We start from the raw sequence: 17,812 nt of genomic DNA, 5'->3' as shown, positions 1-17,812 counted from the left end.
ACTCTTTAGTCACATCAATTGACCTTTTGTGATGAAATGCAGTGCAGAGCAAACAACATATGTTAACTGCTTGCACCCATGCAGGAAAGCATCTGTTCTTCTAGTCAATACTAAACTTTATACTGTCACAAAACATTCACCTCCTGAATCTAAGTGCTTTCCTAAGGAAGCCATCTTGAATGATCTACCGGCCAGACCTGAAAAAGGAAAATACTGAACAAAACCTACTATTAGATATCTATTATCCCAAACTATTTTACAGAATTTCCTAAAGAAAATTAAGATTAGTAGTACTGAACATTACTTGAACTTCTTTATTGTCTATTTCAGTTAAAATATATATGTAAGACCAACCTGGTGGTAGCACTCTCCATGTCTTTCCACATTGGCAAGTTCTTGTAGTTCTTGAGAAGGATCAGCACCAGGAGAAATAATGATCAAGATGGGCTCAATTTCCAATGTCTCTTTATATAGACGTTTCAGATTCAGAGGTGGAGGGGATAATTCTTTTATTTCTGCAATTGAATAAATATTAAGAAAATAAAGCAACAACAAATATTAAGATGTTCTGCAGAAACAAACTTCTTCCACTCAAAGATAAAGCAGCCATATATAGAGATGAAACAAAACATCACTTCCTAAAAGAAAGGTTTTTTTAACTTCTGGTTCATATAAAAGTTCCACTTTGGTATATAATTAAGGTACTGCAATGCAACAAATTGATATTGTAAAATTAAATGGCAAGACAAATAGGAGAGATGTTATTATGGATATAGGTTTGCCTTAATTGCTATGACTGATTTAATTATCATAAAAATGTGTTTATGTTAGAACCACTCATTATTTAAGAATACGTTACTTCACCTGCAATCAATTTGTTTACACATTTATACAGTCATCATCACATATGTCAGGGAGGGATCAAACCTGGAACCAGAAGAAACAAACAAAGCTCTCTTTTGGTTACAATAGGAGGACTAAAGACAGATGAAATGTACTTGTAGCTGATGAGTAGAAACTGCTCTCAAGTGCAACCTAAAATTAGGAAAAGCCTTCTTCAAAGTTCATAATTTCTGGAACTGATGACAAGTGTCAACTCTTTAATCAAAGTCAAAATGAAATTGCTGTGATTTCAGGGAATAATACTTCCTTGTTGAGTTTTGAGAGACTACGCTTAGAGCACTGGCTGCTGACCCCACCCTCTGGGAAATACTGAATGGTCATGTAACTGGTAAGATTTCATATGGTTACACAACTTTTCAATTACATGATAGCTAACATCCCTAATTCACACTGTAAAAAAACTCATTCATGGAACCAATCTATATCATCTTGTATGTTTTCATCTTGTAAAACACAAAAAAGTATGTGAAAGAACAATGCTTGGCAAATCATTAGCCTTCAATATTATTTAATCACAGTTGCTAATTAACACCCCACAATAACACTAGCTGAATAGGACAGAAGTCACCAGCCAAGGCTCCACTCTGACGTTCAAGATGTGGGAGAACCAAGGCTCCCATATTCACCTTGGTTTATCAAACCTTTCATAGTCTGCTTTTCTTCAAAATCTTTGAAATAAAGTGGCAATAGATATTCTGTTCCCAATTCTAGAAGGCATCCCAGGCCCGTATTGAGGAGTCAAAGTTTTTTGGGGGAAATGCAAGGAAATGTTGTATTATTTCTTGATGTGAGAAAATCTACTGACTGTATGCTGTGCAGATGATAAATTCAATCAACAACTTCAAATGCTGTTCACCTGAGGTCAATAATTGATGGCTAATACAGTACATTGATACAGCTTCTTTCATTCGAAGATCAACAGTTTACATAAAATGAGTGAATTTCTCTCCAGGAACTCACAGTTTTGCTTTTTGAAAGGAGTCAGTTGCTTTTCATTCTTACTTTCCAACAACACAATGACCCAGACAGCAAGGAAAAGACCTGGTTGAGGTTGAGTGGCTGCAGAGCCCATAATAGTGCTTTTTAATAGATGACTTGAATGTAAGATGGAGGTACCAATAGATCACACTTTGATATAAGCACTATCAACTGCTATAAAAATGGCATCTGAAATAAGTAATATATATGACCCATCACACTGTGGTAAAAATTAAGTTCTAAAATTATCATGTCAGAGGGGTGTGACAAGTTGACCTACATAGTTCTGGAAAGAAAACAAAGTGAATGTCACCATAAAAAATTGGGCAAATATTTTAAACGTCCAACAAAAGGTACAATTAACTGTATTCATAATATTATACAGGATGGCCACAGATTTGGAAGAGCTTACTGACATGCAGGGGAACTGAAAACCTTTGTATCCACCTTTGAATCTTAAAGGATTGTTGTAAGAGGTTACTTTAGAGTGTACTCAGTTTGTCCCCATTCACTACTAGTGTAATTAAAAGAAGACTAAATTAGTTAGTACAGGTTGCAAAAAGGAATGCAGGACACAAATTCAAAACCATTACCAGGTCAGAAGTTTCATAAGAACATAAGAACGGCCGTACTGGGTCAGACCAAAGGTCCATCTAGCCCAGTATCCTGTCTGCCGACAGTGGCCAACACCAGGTCCCCCAGAGAGGGTGGAATGAAGACAATGATCAAGCAATTTGTCTCCTGCCGTCCCGCTCCAGCCTCTGACAAACAGAGGCCAAGGACACCATTTTATCCCCTGGCTAATAGCCTTTTATGGACCTAACCTCCATGAAATTATCTAGCTTCTCTTTAAACTCTATTATAGTCCTAGCCTTCACAGCCTCCTCTGGCAAGGAGTCACAGGTTGACTACACGCTGTGTGAAAAAGAACTTTCTTTTATTAGTTTTAAACCTGCTCCCCGTTAATTTCATTTGGTGTCCTCTAGTTCTTCTATTTAGGGAACTAATAAATAACTTTTCTTTATCAGCCCTCTCCACACCACAAATGCTTTTATATACCTCTATCATATCCCCCCTCAGACTCCTCTTTTCTAAACTGAAAAGTCCCAGTCGTTTTAACCTCTCTTCATATGGGACCCGTTCCAAACCCCTAATCATTTTAGTTGCCCTTTTCTGAACCCTTTCCAAGGCCAAAATATCTTTTTTGAGGTGATGAGACCACATCTGTACACAGTACTCAAGATGTGGGCGTACCATAGTTTTATACTGGGGCAGTAGGATATTCTGTGTCTTATTTTCTATCCCTTTCTTAATAATTCCTAGCATCCTATTTGCCTTTTTGACCGCTGCTGCACACTGCGTGGAAGTTCTCAGAGAAATGTCCACGATAACTCCAAGATCTCTTTCCTGATTTGTCATAGCCAAATTAGCCCCCATCATACTGTACGTATAGTTGTGGTTATTTTTCCCGATGTGCATTACTTTACACTTATCCACATTAAATTTAATTTGCCATTTTGTTGCCCAATCACTCAGTTTGGTGAGATCTTCTTGAAGTCCCTCATAGTCTGCTTCTGTCTTGACTATCCTAAACAGTTTTGTATCATCTGCAAACTTTACTACCTCACTGCTTACCCCTTTCTCCAGATCATTTATAAATAAGTTGAAAAGGATTGGTCCCAGGACTGACCCTTGGGGTACACCACTAGTTATCCCTCTCCAATCTGAAAATTTACCATTTATTCCTACCCTTTGTTTCCTGTCTTTTAACCAGTTCTCAATCCAAGAAAGGACCTTCCCTCTTATCCCATGGCCATGTAATTTACACAAGAGCCTTTGGTGAGAGACCTTGTCAAAGGCTTTCTGAAAATCCAAGTATACTATATCTACTGGATCCCCCTTGTCCGCATGTTTCTTAACCCCTTCAAAGAACTATAACCAATTAGTAAGACAGGATTTCCCTTTACAGAAACCATGTTGACTTTTGTCCAACAAATTATGTTCTTTTACATGCTTCACAATTATATTCTTTACTATTGTTTCAACTAATTTGCCCGGTACTGAAGTTAGACTTACCGGTCTGTAATTGTCAGGATCGCCTCTAGAGCCCTTTTTAAATATTGGTGTCACGTTGGCTACCTTCCAGTCATTAGGTACGGAAGCCGATTTAAAGGATAGGTTACAAACTACAGATAATAGCTTAGCAATTTCCCATTGGAGTTCTTTTAGAACCCTTGGATGAATGCCATCCGGTCCGGGAGATTTGTTAACATTAAGTTTTTCTATTTGTTCCAAAACCTCCTCTAATAACACTTCAATCCGGGACAGTTCCTCAGATTCATCACCCACAAAGGACAGTGCAGATTCAGGAATCTCCCCAACGTCCTCAGCCATGAAGACTGAAGAAAAAAAATCATTTAGTTTCTCCACAATGGCTTTATCGTCCTTGATTGCTCCTTTTATAGCTTGATCATGTAGGGGACCCACAGGATTTTTTGCAGGCTTCCTGCTTCTAATGTACTTAAAAAACATTTTGTTATTTCCTTTTGAGTTTTTGGCTAGCTGTTCCTCAAAATCTTTTTTTGCTTTTCTTATTACATTTTTACACTTGATTTGACAGTGTATATGTTCCTTTCTATTTATCTCACTAGGATTGGACTTCCACTTCTTAAAAGATACCTTTTTGTCCCTCACTGCTTCTTTTACATGGTGGTTAAGCCACGGTGACTCTTTCTTAGGTCTCTAGCTATGTTTTTTAATTTTGGGTATACATTTAAGTTGGGCCTCTATTATGGTGTCTTTAAAAAGTTTCCATGCAGCTTGCAGGGATTTGGCTCTAGTCACTGTGCCTTTTAATTTCTGTTTAACTAACCTCCTCATTTTTGTGTAATTCCCCTTTTTGAAATTAAATGCCAGAGTGCTGGACTGCTGAGGTGTTCTTCCCACCACAGGAATGTTGAATGTTATTATATTATGGTCACTATTCCAAGCGGTCCTGTAACGGTTATATCCTGGACCTGATCCTGCACTTCACTCAGGACTAAATCGAGAATTGCCTCTCCCCTTGTGGGTTCCTGCACCAGCTGTTCCAAGAAGCAGTCATTTAAGCCATTGAGAAATTTTATCTCTACTTCTCTTCCTGAGGTGACATGTATTCAGTCAATATGGGGGTAATTAAAATCCCCCATTATTATAGAGTTCTTTATTTTGGTAGTCTCTCTAATCTCTCTTAGCATTTCAATGTCAGTATCGCTGTCCTGGTCAGGTGGTTGGTAATATATCCCTACTGCTAATTTCTTATTATTGGAGTATGGAATTACTATCCATAGCGATTCTATTGAACATTTTGATTCACTTAATATTTTTATTTCATTTGATTCTACATTATCTTTCACATACAGTGCCACTCCGCCACCCACCCGGCCTGTTCTATCCTTTCTATATATTTTATATCCCAGTATGATTGTGTCCCACAGATTTTCCTCATTCCGCCAGGTTTCAGTGATTCCTATTATGTCAATCTCCTCATTTAATACGAGGTACTCTAGTTTACCCATCTTATTAGTCAGACTCCTAGCATTTGTGTACAAGCACTTTAAGAATTTGCCACTGCTTATTTGTCTGCCCTTTCCTGATGCATTGGATTCCTTTGTATGCGGTTATTTGTCTGCTCTGGCCCATGGTTTGCCCTATCCCCTCCTCTCTTTCTGACTACAGCTTAGAGATTCTCTATCAATGGATTTTCCTCTAAGAGAAGTCTCCCTTCAATTTATGTGCATCTCCGCACCAATCGGCTTTCCCCCCATCTCTTAGTTTAAAAACTGCTCTATGGCCTTTTTAATGTTTAGTGCCAGCAGTCTGGTTCCACCCTGGTTTAGGTGGAGCCCATCCTTCCTGTATAGGCTCCCCCTCTCCCAAGTGTCCCCAGTTTCTAATAAATCTAAACCCCTCTTCCCTACACTATCGTCTCATCCACACATTGAGACTCTGAAGCTCTGCCTGCCTACCTGGCCCTGCGCGTGGAACTGGAAGCATTTCCGAGAATGCCACCATAGAGGTCCTGGATTTCAGTCTCTTTCCTAGCAGCCTAAATTTGGCCTCCAGGACATCTCTCCTACCCTTCCCTATGTCATTGGTACCTACATGTACCACGACCACCAGCTCCTCCCCAGCACTACACATAAGTCTATCTAGATGCTTCGAGAGATCCGCAACCTTTGCACCAGGCAGGCAAGTGACCATACGGTTCTCCCGGTCATCACAAACCCAACTATCTATGTTTCTAATGATTGAATGCTTTGCTTGTAGACATGTGACAATAATGGAAAGAAAAACTGGAATTTGGAATCACAATGCTGATGGATCACATAGCCATTGTGAAGTTGTATGATGGCCTGAGGAAGTACCACAGGAGCAAAAGTAACATGGGATGTAAAACCCATAATACAGATTTGCCTGTAGTGCTGCAGTCTGAGGAAATTAAAAAGTTAAAAGGTTAGGAATATAGAGCTGTTTCTATGAGAAACTGTCATGAGTGTGGGGGGGGGGGGAAGTGGGAGAAGAAAAAAAAATCAACATCTAAACAGAGCATCGAAACAATGATCCAAATTCTCTGCTGGTGAAAACTGGTGTGCATCCATTGAAGTCAGGGAACAATTTTTCACAGAAGCTCTGTTTTAAAATAAATGCAGCTATGTCAATTTATGCCAGCAGTAAGCATAGCCCATTGTTTTTATTCCCTTATATCTGAGATCTGTGTGTAGTAATGTTAACATTATACAACAGACTAATGATATTTTATAGTTGCAAACAGAAATAGCAGATTTCATTATATTTGTTTTGGCAAATAATTATGATTTAACTGCATGTAAGAGGACTAAAAAAATTCAAGGGCGGTTCAGTTTTAGGAAAGTGCCTGTCAGAATGAAATCTGATGTGCTGTTTAGCATGCCCTTCTTGTACTTCTGGATAGCATTACTGCTTTGTTAAAGAAAATAAAGCTGTAGATAATTAATGTAAAGCCTCTTTAAAACTGCATTTCCATTTTAGCCAGATTTTTAAAACAATAAGAAGTCAATCCAAACATAGATACTTTTACAAAGGAGCTGGCTTCAGCATGTCCATTCCCTGTCACAAAGAACACTACTTGGTCAGTAACTGCCTCTGACAAGGTAGGTTAATGCCCTCTAAATAAAGATACTGGCATTGTTTGCTCTTTTTGAGCAGGATTCAATTGCATGAATAAACTCTGCTAAGCAAGACAAAGAAAAACTATTATACCACCAGAAAACCCCAAATGAACATGAGTCAGAGGACTAAATCCCCTTGCTCAGAGCACAGCTACCGTGAATAGATGTTCACAATGGCAAAGACGCAGCAGTCAGAGACAGCATCTGAGTTTCCAAGTGTATGTAAAAGGAGCTTAAAAGGCACCATAGTCTTTGGGTTTCTTTGGCTTTTGTGGGAATGCTTAACACAATCAGTCAATCTGTGAACTGGAGAATTACTTATGTGCAAAAATAGATATTAATAATAAGTTGGTTTTTCACATTTTGGCAATAATAAATACTAAAAAAATGACAATGATAGGTATGACTTATAAGCAAGGAATTAAAAGTTTACAATTTTTATGTAAGTCAATGACTAGTCTAAACATGCTAAAGTAAGAGTGAAAAAACAAACAAAAACAGAATTTTCTGAAAATATATTTATGTGAAGAAAGATCATGAAAACATTTTTCTGTGTATCACTATTGCACATTTTAGTTAAAATCTGTCCCACTAACTCTAAGCAAATTCAAGTGTTAGGTCAATAAACAAAATTAAACTTATTAAAATACTGGTGTAAGCTACAATGCTAATTTTTGAGAAAATATGGATTCATCACAGTATACTAACTATGTCAAGCTCTTCTTCATAATCTAAAAATGTTCCGGGTTGAAACAAGCTGTTGTTGACATATATTAATAGGCAATAGGTAGGCCTTTCAGAGTAAATCAGAAAACATGAAGGGCATTGCTGCATTTTTAAATATGGCTCAACAGCTACCAGACTGACATTCCAAGCTGCTGACTACCAGTCCATGCAAAATGCCAATCTACAAAAATGTTGGCAGTATTATTTCAGTTATGTCATGCTTCAGCCTTTGACTCCCTTTACCAGTTCCCTTTTACCTTTACTCGGACATCAACTTCAGTCCTTATTTTTAAATCTTGTACAATTTAGCCCCTCATTGCTATTTATCCAATCTTTTATCCTACTACGCAATAAACTGGTTTATATGTGGAATAATGGGTTTGCACTGCCACTTCTCCGGTGTTCCTTCAAATCCCTTCTCAAGGCCCACTAGTACTGCTACATTCTTTTCTTTTCTTTTCTTTTCTTTTCTTTTCTTTTCTTTTCTTTTCTTTTCTTTTCTTTTTCCAATTTGTACACTGCTGCTACTATCACCACACCCATCATGTTCTACATCACATATTACATTTTCCCCTATTTATTGTAAGTTTAGTAGGGCAAAGGATGGTGTGAACAAATATACAGTGCCTATGGCAACCTCACTAATAATTTCTCTTCTGTGTATATAGCTTGACTGGTTGTCAGATTTCTAGAGCAAGTATTGAGTGAGCAGTGTTGTAAGGCTATGAATTTTCTGAGTTTGATATTTCACAAACAATGACTATGGCATGTCGCAGATTCAGACATGTTTGAGGCCTGATCTAAACCTAAAACTTAGGTTGATCTAGCTACGTCACTCAGTTTTGGGAAATTAAAGCTATAGTTAAATGCACAATAAAACCTCACAAAATCAGTACTCTTCGTCTCCAGAGAATCTGTAGAAGTATAATAATAGTAAAGAGGAGCAGGATAAACAAATTTAGTAATTAGATTTGTAGCTAATATTTTAAAAATATAGTGAAAACAAAAAAGTAATTAGCCTTTTGTATAAAAATATCATATATACTAGAAAGAAATAAGCAAACCTAAATCCTATTGTACTCTTACTTTCTAAGATTTAAGACATAGATTATAACAGTAAAATAAGACGAACACACATTTCATATTGCAGAAAAAAAGATATGCTACAACACCCACCAACTTACCTAGGGCTTTACATGCAAAAAGGGCCATTGAACTTTGAAGTCTGTCTGGTCTGACAGCTTGGACCACAAGGACCTTAAAATAAAGTATATTCAGTAAGAGTCAAGTTTACTAGAAGAGCAGTACACAGTAACATTTCTAAAACTCAACAGCAGGCTTACAATAGTTTTTAAAAAAATCTTTTTGGAAAAGAGGAGGAATTCTTCTTAAACTAATTTAATTTAATTGCAATATTGCTTCGTTTAAGATAAATAGTACTTGTAATCTTTTTATCCTGAGCTACTTCAACCGTGGACCTCTAAATTACACAAAATGTTTTTATTACCAACAAAAAATAACCCAACTCTATATAGCATGTTTAATTGATTCACCCATACTCCATTTGTCACAGATAGGCTATGATGCATGTCAATTCAGCCCACAACAAAGATGTTTTAGGTTCCTAACTTCCAATGAAATCAATGGAAATTAGAAGCTGAAGTACATTGGAGGTCTGGGCCTACCTTACTAACTGTCTTCGTAAGGATCTTTCACTGGTAGTTTCCTGCATAATTAATACTCTAAAATTCTGTACACTGGTGGCAGTGGGGCATACAATCAGCCATGGCCAGTTCAGTTTATAGTCCTTTTCTTCAAGGTTCTGTTTTATTCTCCAATAAACAAAAGGAAATGTAGAACAATAACAAAAGCAATAGCCTTTGTTTTGGCTGAGATTGTGGATTCCCCTGGCCTTTGGTAACAAAATGGTCTCGATATGACCAGCCTAGGGAGGCCCATGGGGACGTCCTAACAGCCTTTTTCTTGTTTCTGACTCCTCTCTCACTCACCTTTCCATCCCTCCAGTTGACGTAGGGTTGCCTAGAGTTGCCAGATAGCTGAAACAAAAATACTGAACACCTCCCTCCCCCCAAAAAACACCAGGAAAAAATTCTGTTGAAGGGGAAAAAAGGGGGGGGGGAGCAAAGTTGTTAAGTGAAAAAAAAAAAAGGACTCCAAGGACTTAATAAGCCAAAAAAAAAAAAAAAAAAACCTAAAACAGCATTAAAACAGCATGTCCCCTTTAAGAGTGAGTGTAGGGATAGGAACAAGGGAGAAGTTGAGCACTAAGACCCAGGGGAAACATTGCTTCCCCTAGGTCTTTTAGCTGGCAGCCATTTTGTGCTGGCAGCCTTGGGGAACCAGGTAAGCCCAGGAGCTGGGGGTTTTGGGAGCCAGGGCGGGACTTGGGGCGGGGGGGGGAGGGAGAGGGAGACCGGGCGCTGAGTGTTTGTAGGGTTGCTAGGTGCCCGGCATTTTTGCCTCCTGGCCAGGGAAAATTTCAGAAAATACCGGACATCTCAGGTATCCAGTATTCTCTGAATTTTTTACTGGACAGGAGTCGAAAATACCAGACTGTCCGGGATAATACCTGTATTCAACAAAAATACTGGACACATTTGACATTACATCATAATCTATATTACATCTTATTTAGAAAATACTGGACATTTATATTTTCTCATTTATATTTTCTCAATTTGTTTCCTGAACAGAAAGCTCAAACACTGGACTGTCCGGTTCAAAACTCAACACCCGGCAACCCTGGAGCTGAGCTGTGACCCTCATTTATATCTTCCAGCTAGGAATCAGACCCTGTCAAGGCTATTCACCACTTTCTCATGATTAATGCATAAGTGGGGGGCCCACAAAAGCAACCCAAAACCTGATCTCTACAGGCTTTGGTACAAAAACTCCCCCCAAAATCCTAATACCCGGATTTTGGGGAATCCGCTGCCACTATCAAGTGCTTTTGAACCCACAAACAGGAATGAACACTTGAAACCAACCCCAGGGTAGCCCAAGCTCTTTTCTCCAAAGAACTTGAAAAGAAAAGAAAAAATACAAGCTGCAGTCTGTGATTACTGTCCCCTCGTCAGAGGCATGTAGATCCCACAGACAGATTTTCCAGGACACAGAAATAAACCAATACCAGATTAATTAAAAAAAGAAAGAACTTTTATTATTAAAACAATACCCCAGTTACAAGCATAGTTGTAATGGCTAGACAGTAAGAGCCACCAATTAATATACTCATGGAGGATTCCCATGGGCTCAGGACTTAGTTGCAAAAGAGAGGAAAAACCATTTCTAACAGCACAGACATCAGATCCAAATTCCCAAACCAGAAAACAATAAAACTTGATGGATTTATCTAGACTTTACCCTACTTACACATTATGAAGAGTCTTTTTCTTGGAGAGACATGTCTTTTGTCTCCCTCAGTATCTAGACAGCAAACTGGCTCAGAGACAAATGAGGGAAAACCCAAAGATTCCTTTGTCTCAGTTTGAAATCCCTATCTGCATTTCTATTGGGTGAGCAGATACCTGGCTAGGTACAGGGACATAATTAATCCCTTAGTCCCCAGGTTGCTGGCCAATCCCCATGGTTATGACAGACCCCATCATTGGGTGCTGTTCAGCTATGTCAGCTGACTTTCTCCAGAACAGGGTCAGCTGTTTATTGGAGCCCCTAGCCATTAAGGGTCTGGATCTCACTGTTACATCTGAGTGTATCTACAGTATAATTAGACACCTGCAGCTGTCCCATGCCAGCTGACTCAGGCTCATGGGGTTCAAGCTAACGGACTGTTTAACTGAGGTGGGAAGATCTCAGCGTTCATGCTACAGCCCAAGCCCAAACATGCACACCATCATCACACTAGTAAAAGCCCCACAAACCAGAGTCAGCTGCAATTATTCAACCTAAAGTGTCAAAGTGCAATGTAGGCAAAGAAGACTATACTGCTTCTTAAGAGGTGCATCATGCAGGAAGCTAAGGGTATGTCCACACAGCAGAACTATTTTGGGATTCTGGAGGGGTCCAAAAATAGCTACTCGAGTCTTTTAAACGCGCCCGTTATTTCAAAATATTTTTTGAAATAACAGGCGCGTTATTTCAGCATCCCTTTAACCTTATTCCACGAGAGTTAAGGGATGTCTTGAAATAGAACGTTATTTCAAAATCTGGCACTACGTGGATGCGCCAGATTTTGAAATAAGCTATTTATAAATACAATTGAAATCAGATACGCAATTTGCATAGAGCAAATTGTGTATCTTATTTTGAGTTTAGATTGCTGTGTAGACGCACCCTACCCAATTAGTGGGACTTAAGTAATTTTGTGCAGATGGTTCCTCTCCATCTCTGTTGGGATCTATATTCTCTGGGAGTACAACTACACAGCACCCTAAATTTGAAATAAGATACACAATTTGCACTATGCAAATTGTGTCTTATTTCGATTACATTTTGAAATAGGTTATTTTGAAATCTGGTGCAGCTACACGCCACCAAATTTCAAAATAATGCACTATTTTGAGACATCCTTTAACTCTTGTGGAACGAGGATCACAGAGATACTGGAATAGCACACTCATTATTTAGAAAAAAAATCAAAATAACAGGCGTGTTTAAAAGATGCAAGGTAGCTATTTTGAAATACCTCTGGTATCCCGAAATAGCCCCACTGTCTAAACATAACCTAGCTTCTAAAAATATCCCCCAAAACCACAAAGATACCCTTTACACCCGTGGTCTCCAGCCTTTTTAACCACAAGATCACTTTTTCAATTTAAGTGCAATGTAAGATCTACCTCAATCCCAAATACCCTGACCCCACTTCCTTCCCACCCCTTCTTTGAGTCCACCCCGTCCACTCCTTTTCTGAGGCCTCACCTTGCTCACTCCATCCCCCTTCTTCCCCGAACCTCATTCACTTTCACCAAGCTGGGGTAGGGGTGCAGGCTCTTGTCTTGGGCCAAGGGGTTTAGAGTCTGGGAGGGGCTCTGAGCTTAGCCCAGGGTCGGGGATTGAGGTCCAGGAGGGGTTTCAGGATGCAAGCTTTGGGAAGGAGTTTTGGTGCAGGGAGACTTGCATCTGGGGCAGGAGGGTGGGTGTAGGAGGAGATTCAGCGCTGGGACAGGGGTTCAGGGTACAGGCTCTGGCGGGACACCATTTAACTGAGATGGCTTCTGGGTGGTGGAGCAGTGGGGTTAAGGCAGGTTTACTCCTCCGCTGGTCCTGCACGACTCCTGAAAGCAGCTGGCACGTACAGCAATAGGTCCATGGTACCATGTGCTGGCCTCTCATCTACAGGCACTGAGCCCACAGCTTCTACTGGCCACCGTTCCCCGTTATTGATCAATGGGAGCTGCAGGAGTGGTGTCTGCAGGCAAGGACAGCACATGGAGACCTCCTGCTCTGCCTCAATTAGTGGCTGCAGGGACATGCCAGTGACATCCAGGAGCAGCAATTACCACAAGGATAATTACTCCAGCCATGATGGGTTAGGCTCCCTCCATCCCTTCTCTCTGTGTGGGGATAGGGTACAGAAGTGGGGTCACTGTGACATCAGCGCCTCCCTCTTTTTCCTCCCACACTCTGCACAGCAAGCAGGAGGCTCCCAGGGGAGGGGGGGGAGCAGCTCCAAGGCAGAGGGCAGGAGCAGCACGGCACTGGGTGGAGGGGAAACTGAAGTGCCAGCACTTGATAGAATCCAGGCCAAACCTGTCAGGATTACCTGTCAGAGGCTCCAAGATCTACCAGTAAATCCTGATGTATTGGTTGGTGACCACTGCTTTACACACTCATTACACTGCATGATACTAGTGTTTGAGAGTTTGTTTGTTTTGTTTTGTGCTATAGACCTGATGGTTATTTTTTTCAAGATGAATTCATTATGATGTCTAGGGAAGCCTTTGTGAATTATGTGCTCTGGCAGTAACTGCAGGATGTTTATTTTGTTTGAAGTACCCCACTATGGTTTTGAGAAGTGAGAGGTCTTTGTTATTCCTGCTAATTCTGTTTCTGTTGTTTACTGTGCATAGCAACATCTGGTGGCAGCACAATCCAATTTAAGGGGAACTGAAAGTAGAAAATCCCTTGTAATCAAGTTTGCTATTTGCATTTGTGTTTATATGCATACTATTTCTAAGGCACACAAGATTACCTATGTGCAGACTTCTGTATCCCTGGTTGGGTGGGAGGGATGATCTTGGCTCTTGGAAATATTCTCAACATACTTTACACAGAAAAGTCATGCACACTAGTGTTCTGGCAAGCTCCAGTATATAGAATTTACCACAATGTGGCCATAATATCCATTTGACCCTTCAGACACTACCACAATACAAATAATATGTCATCAAAGCAGGTTTTGTACATACATGAAGATGTGGAATGTGTCCTGTATAGTTCTTTGCAAAGGGTTACAACTGATTGTGCTCTCCACAATGGCTAACTCTGCCCAAGGAGTTATCATAGATTGGAAAGTGATGTATCTATCTTTAGGCTAAAACAGTTGCCAAGACCCTTCTTTTCATGCTACAATTTACACATAACTTATCTGACTCCCTGTCCTTCTCCAAGTCCACCTCAACTCCGTCCACCAGAGTGTTTATTTTAGGTAGTTGCCACACTTAGCATGTGTTCAGGACCTTGCTATTGGTGCTCCGCATTTCACAGCTATATGAAAACAAGCAAGCAAGAAAGAACCTACAAGGATTTTTGTTAACATATTTCAGGGAATTTTTGTAGGTGAAAAGGTATCATCACCTCAATTTTACAAAGTGGAAAACTGAAGGGTAGACATTTAAAAGACAGATAAATTGTGAGTCATTGACAGAGTTGGGACTAGAACCCATTTCCCTTGATTGTGAATTCCATGATCCTATTCACTGGATCAAATTGGCACCCCACTGTAAACTTGAACCATAGAAAGAAAGATTTTTGTGGGGAAAAAAAGACAGTTTATATTGATGTTCAACTTTAACTTTTGTATTTCTTGGCCTTTTGTTACTGAACTTGCAAACTTAATCTTGCATGAATCCAAGGATTTTATGTTCACTGTTAGAATATTGTATTGATATTCAGCTTGCCAGGCTGAAAAATACTGAAATAAGGAACTAGTGACAAAGACAGGAGAATATCACGTGTCTGGAAAATTAAACCTGTAAATGTTCATTAACAATCTATTATCCTAAAGCAGACGCTCAGTTTGAGTACCAACCTAACAACACATACATTAAAGGCCTTAAGTGGTACAATGGTAATTAACACATACATTAAAGGTACAATGGTAATAAAAAATGAATAAATAAAATTTAGTTAGCTAAATTAATCAGGCTCCCATTGAAGACAACATAATTTTAGTTTGATTATTATTAAACCATGATTGGCACCTAATTAGGGTTGCCAGGTGTCCGGCATTGGCCTGGATAGACCAGTATTTGCAGCTTCTGTCTGGTAAAAAACCCCAGAAAATACCAGACATGAAAAATGTCTGGTATTTTCAGTTTTTCTCGGATGGAAGGCTGTTTGGGACATTTTTTCCCTGTCATGTTTGGATGGGGGTAGTGTGGGAATTTAAAGGTGCAGTGACTCTTATTTTTGTGCGGTATATTTTTTTTTGCTCAACAACTTTGGTCCACCGTTTTTGTTTTGGTTTTTTTGCTCAACCAATTCCCTCCCACCCCCCTGCCATGTTTGATATTTTTTGTGAAACTATCTAGCAACCCTACACCTAAGCTCTTAATCATGAAGTAAAATTGAGTTTCAAAACTGAGAACAGAAGTATTTTCAAAATAATTCATTATTAAAATATCACCTGTTGAAATAAGGTAATATTTCTTGCAATAACAGATGGAAAATCTTGTTCACACGTAGAGCTCTGAGAGAAAGTACGCCATAGATCTGCATCCTCAAAGCAGAGTGTCTGATATAGAGCTGGGAGAGAGATCTACAAAGCAAATAATGCACATTTAACAATAAAAACAAATAGTGACAACTTATAGCCAGCCTTGCATGTTCTCTGCATTATTTTTATTCTCTTTTTTTAAACCTTTTTTGGTTTCTTTCCTTCCTCCATCTCACCTGAGTCCTTTCCATCAGCTTTTGCTAATTTGTTTTGTTCAACTGTTCTTTGTCCTGTATGCTCTCATACCACCAACACCCCGCTTACTCATTGCTTTTGGTCTCAGTTATAGTGTTTTGAAGCCAATTAATTTTTCTCCCTCATGAACTCTCAGCTCTGCCCTTCTTCCAGTTGAGCTTCACACAGTAAGCCTAGATCAGCATTGCAGAGATTGTTAATTTTATTTTACTCCTTTCTGCAGTGGAATGTAGACTGTCATAAGACAGTCCAAGAAAATATTGGGACTTCAAATTAATATGAAGCTACCCAATCTGAGCACTAAGGACCTCGGAAAGCATTCTAAATGAGTGCATGGATATTTAATATAGCTATCCAATTTATTCATATAAAATTGTAGATACTAATTTTAAGCTACTTATGAAAATACAGTCTTGCATTCCAGACATTTTAGGTAAAAAATGCTAAGTGTTTTTTTCTATTTCCCAAAATGGTTACTTTTATAATCATAAATAAGAACTGTCAATAAGGTACATATTAGACTGTGTTTTTTGGAAGAGGTAATAAATAGATCTTAATTAATTTTGAATAGAGTTTAAAATAAAAATGAAGTCATGTTGTAATATATTTAGTTTATTTTCAAGTTCATATTAATACTTCCAAATAAATCAAGACCATTTCAAATTGAATGTACAGCATCACATAGACAATACCTTCAGAGATGCTACTGCCCAAGTTCGTTCCTGTTCTATCCAAGATGGAATTTGGTCCCGGATACCTCTTTGTGAATCCTTACAAAACAAAGTAAGCTATATATTTGTAAATTTCAAACCTACAAGTTGTTTAATAACTAAAGTATCAAAATGAGAACAGATATGAAAACAATGGCAACATCCTTTACAGAAAACTTTCAGTGAAAGATATTGATAAATTTATTTAAAGTATAGCAATATTTGCTTATTATTACTATTTTATAAAGTTATTACATTTTGCTCATGAGAAGCACCTCAGACTTGATAGATTTAGTCGTCCCCTTTCATCTTCACAGCAGATGAATACTTCTAAAATACTGATAACTAGATACTTTATTAATACATTAAAATACATTTTACAATAATGTTTTATTGCCTCATTGAAGCACATTAATGATACACATGGACCGTTTGGAGGCCACTTTAGAAGGACCCACAGAATTTATCTCCATTTAGACTGCAGAAAAACAATACTCAGAAAGGAAACAATCTGGTTAAAAATGTTCCTGTCTTGGATCCTGAACTATTTCTAAGACATCTGATGTATAAAAAGCGGAAAGAAAAAAATATAATATTGAAGGAAAAACAAGTAATATACAGGAACAAGATTTTGCTCTTCTCTAAAATGTCATATAGTTGACCATGTAATAAGGCACACCCCATATCAATTAGAAGAAGTATAACAAAATCTTCTTCTTGTTGGGATACAAATCAACCAGCATATGTTGTAAAACACTATAGGCAGCTGATATCTAGTAAGAATGATGTGTGAGTTGAATGACTATGAGAATTGTGTGTTTGAAAATGAAGAGGGAATCTGAGCTATAACCAGTCAAAGACTTTGTGCCAAACAATTGTATTATGCCCATAAGAAGGATGAAGAAATAGTAGAAAAGGGAATAACATTGGCATTACCATGACAATGTATCTGTTACAGCTATGAACTGGGAGAAAAGTAACATCTTGAGTTATAAAAGCTTCAGAGAGGTAGCCGAGTTAGTTTGTAACAGGAAAAGTTTAAAAAACAACTAACAAAACATGTAGATGGTATCATGAGCTTTCGTGGGCACAACCCACTTCTTCAGATGACAGGAGTATTGGAAGTCCAGACCCAAGAATAAATAAGGGAAGGGGAAGGAGGAGAGAAGGAAGAAAAAAAGAGACAGTGAGTA

General features: G+C 38.6%; 1 protein-coding gene across 2 annotated transcripts in view; it reads right to left on the bottom strand.

The window, feature by feature from the left end:
- Positions 1 to 17,812, bottom strand: part of DYNC2H1 (dynein cytoplasmic 2 heavy chain 1) — a 328,959-nt gene that overhangs the window by 93,386 nt on the left and 217,761 nt on the right. For both annotated transcript variants that reach the window (XM_089775660.1, XM_089775659.1), the window contains 4 exons: positions 16,602 to 16,679; positions 15,625 to 15,756; positions 8,981 to 9,053; positions 355 to 515 (listed from right to left, as the gene is read on the bottom strand). In XM_089775660.1, coding sequence (XP_089631786.1) covers positions 355 to 515; positions 8,981 to 9,053; positions 15,625 to 15,756; positions 16,602 to 16,679 — 444 coding nt within the window. The remainder of the gene's footprint in view (positions 1 to 354; positions 516 to 8,980; positions 9,054 to 15,624; positions 15,757 to 16,601; positions 16,680 to 17,812) is intronic.

Source organism: Pelodiscus sinensis, chromosome 1, assembly GCF_052426305.1.
Source record: "Pelodiscus sinensis isolate ZL-2025 chromosome 1, ASM5242630v1, whole genome shotgun sequence".
Lineage (NCBI taxonomy): Eukaryota > Metazoa > Chordata > Testudines > Trionychidae > Pelodiscus > Pelodiscus sinensis.
The sequence above is the reverse complement of the archived record's forward strand: the minus strand, read 5'-3'. Positions and strand labels throughout refer to the sequence as shown.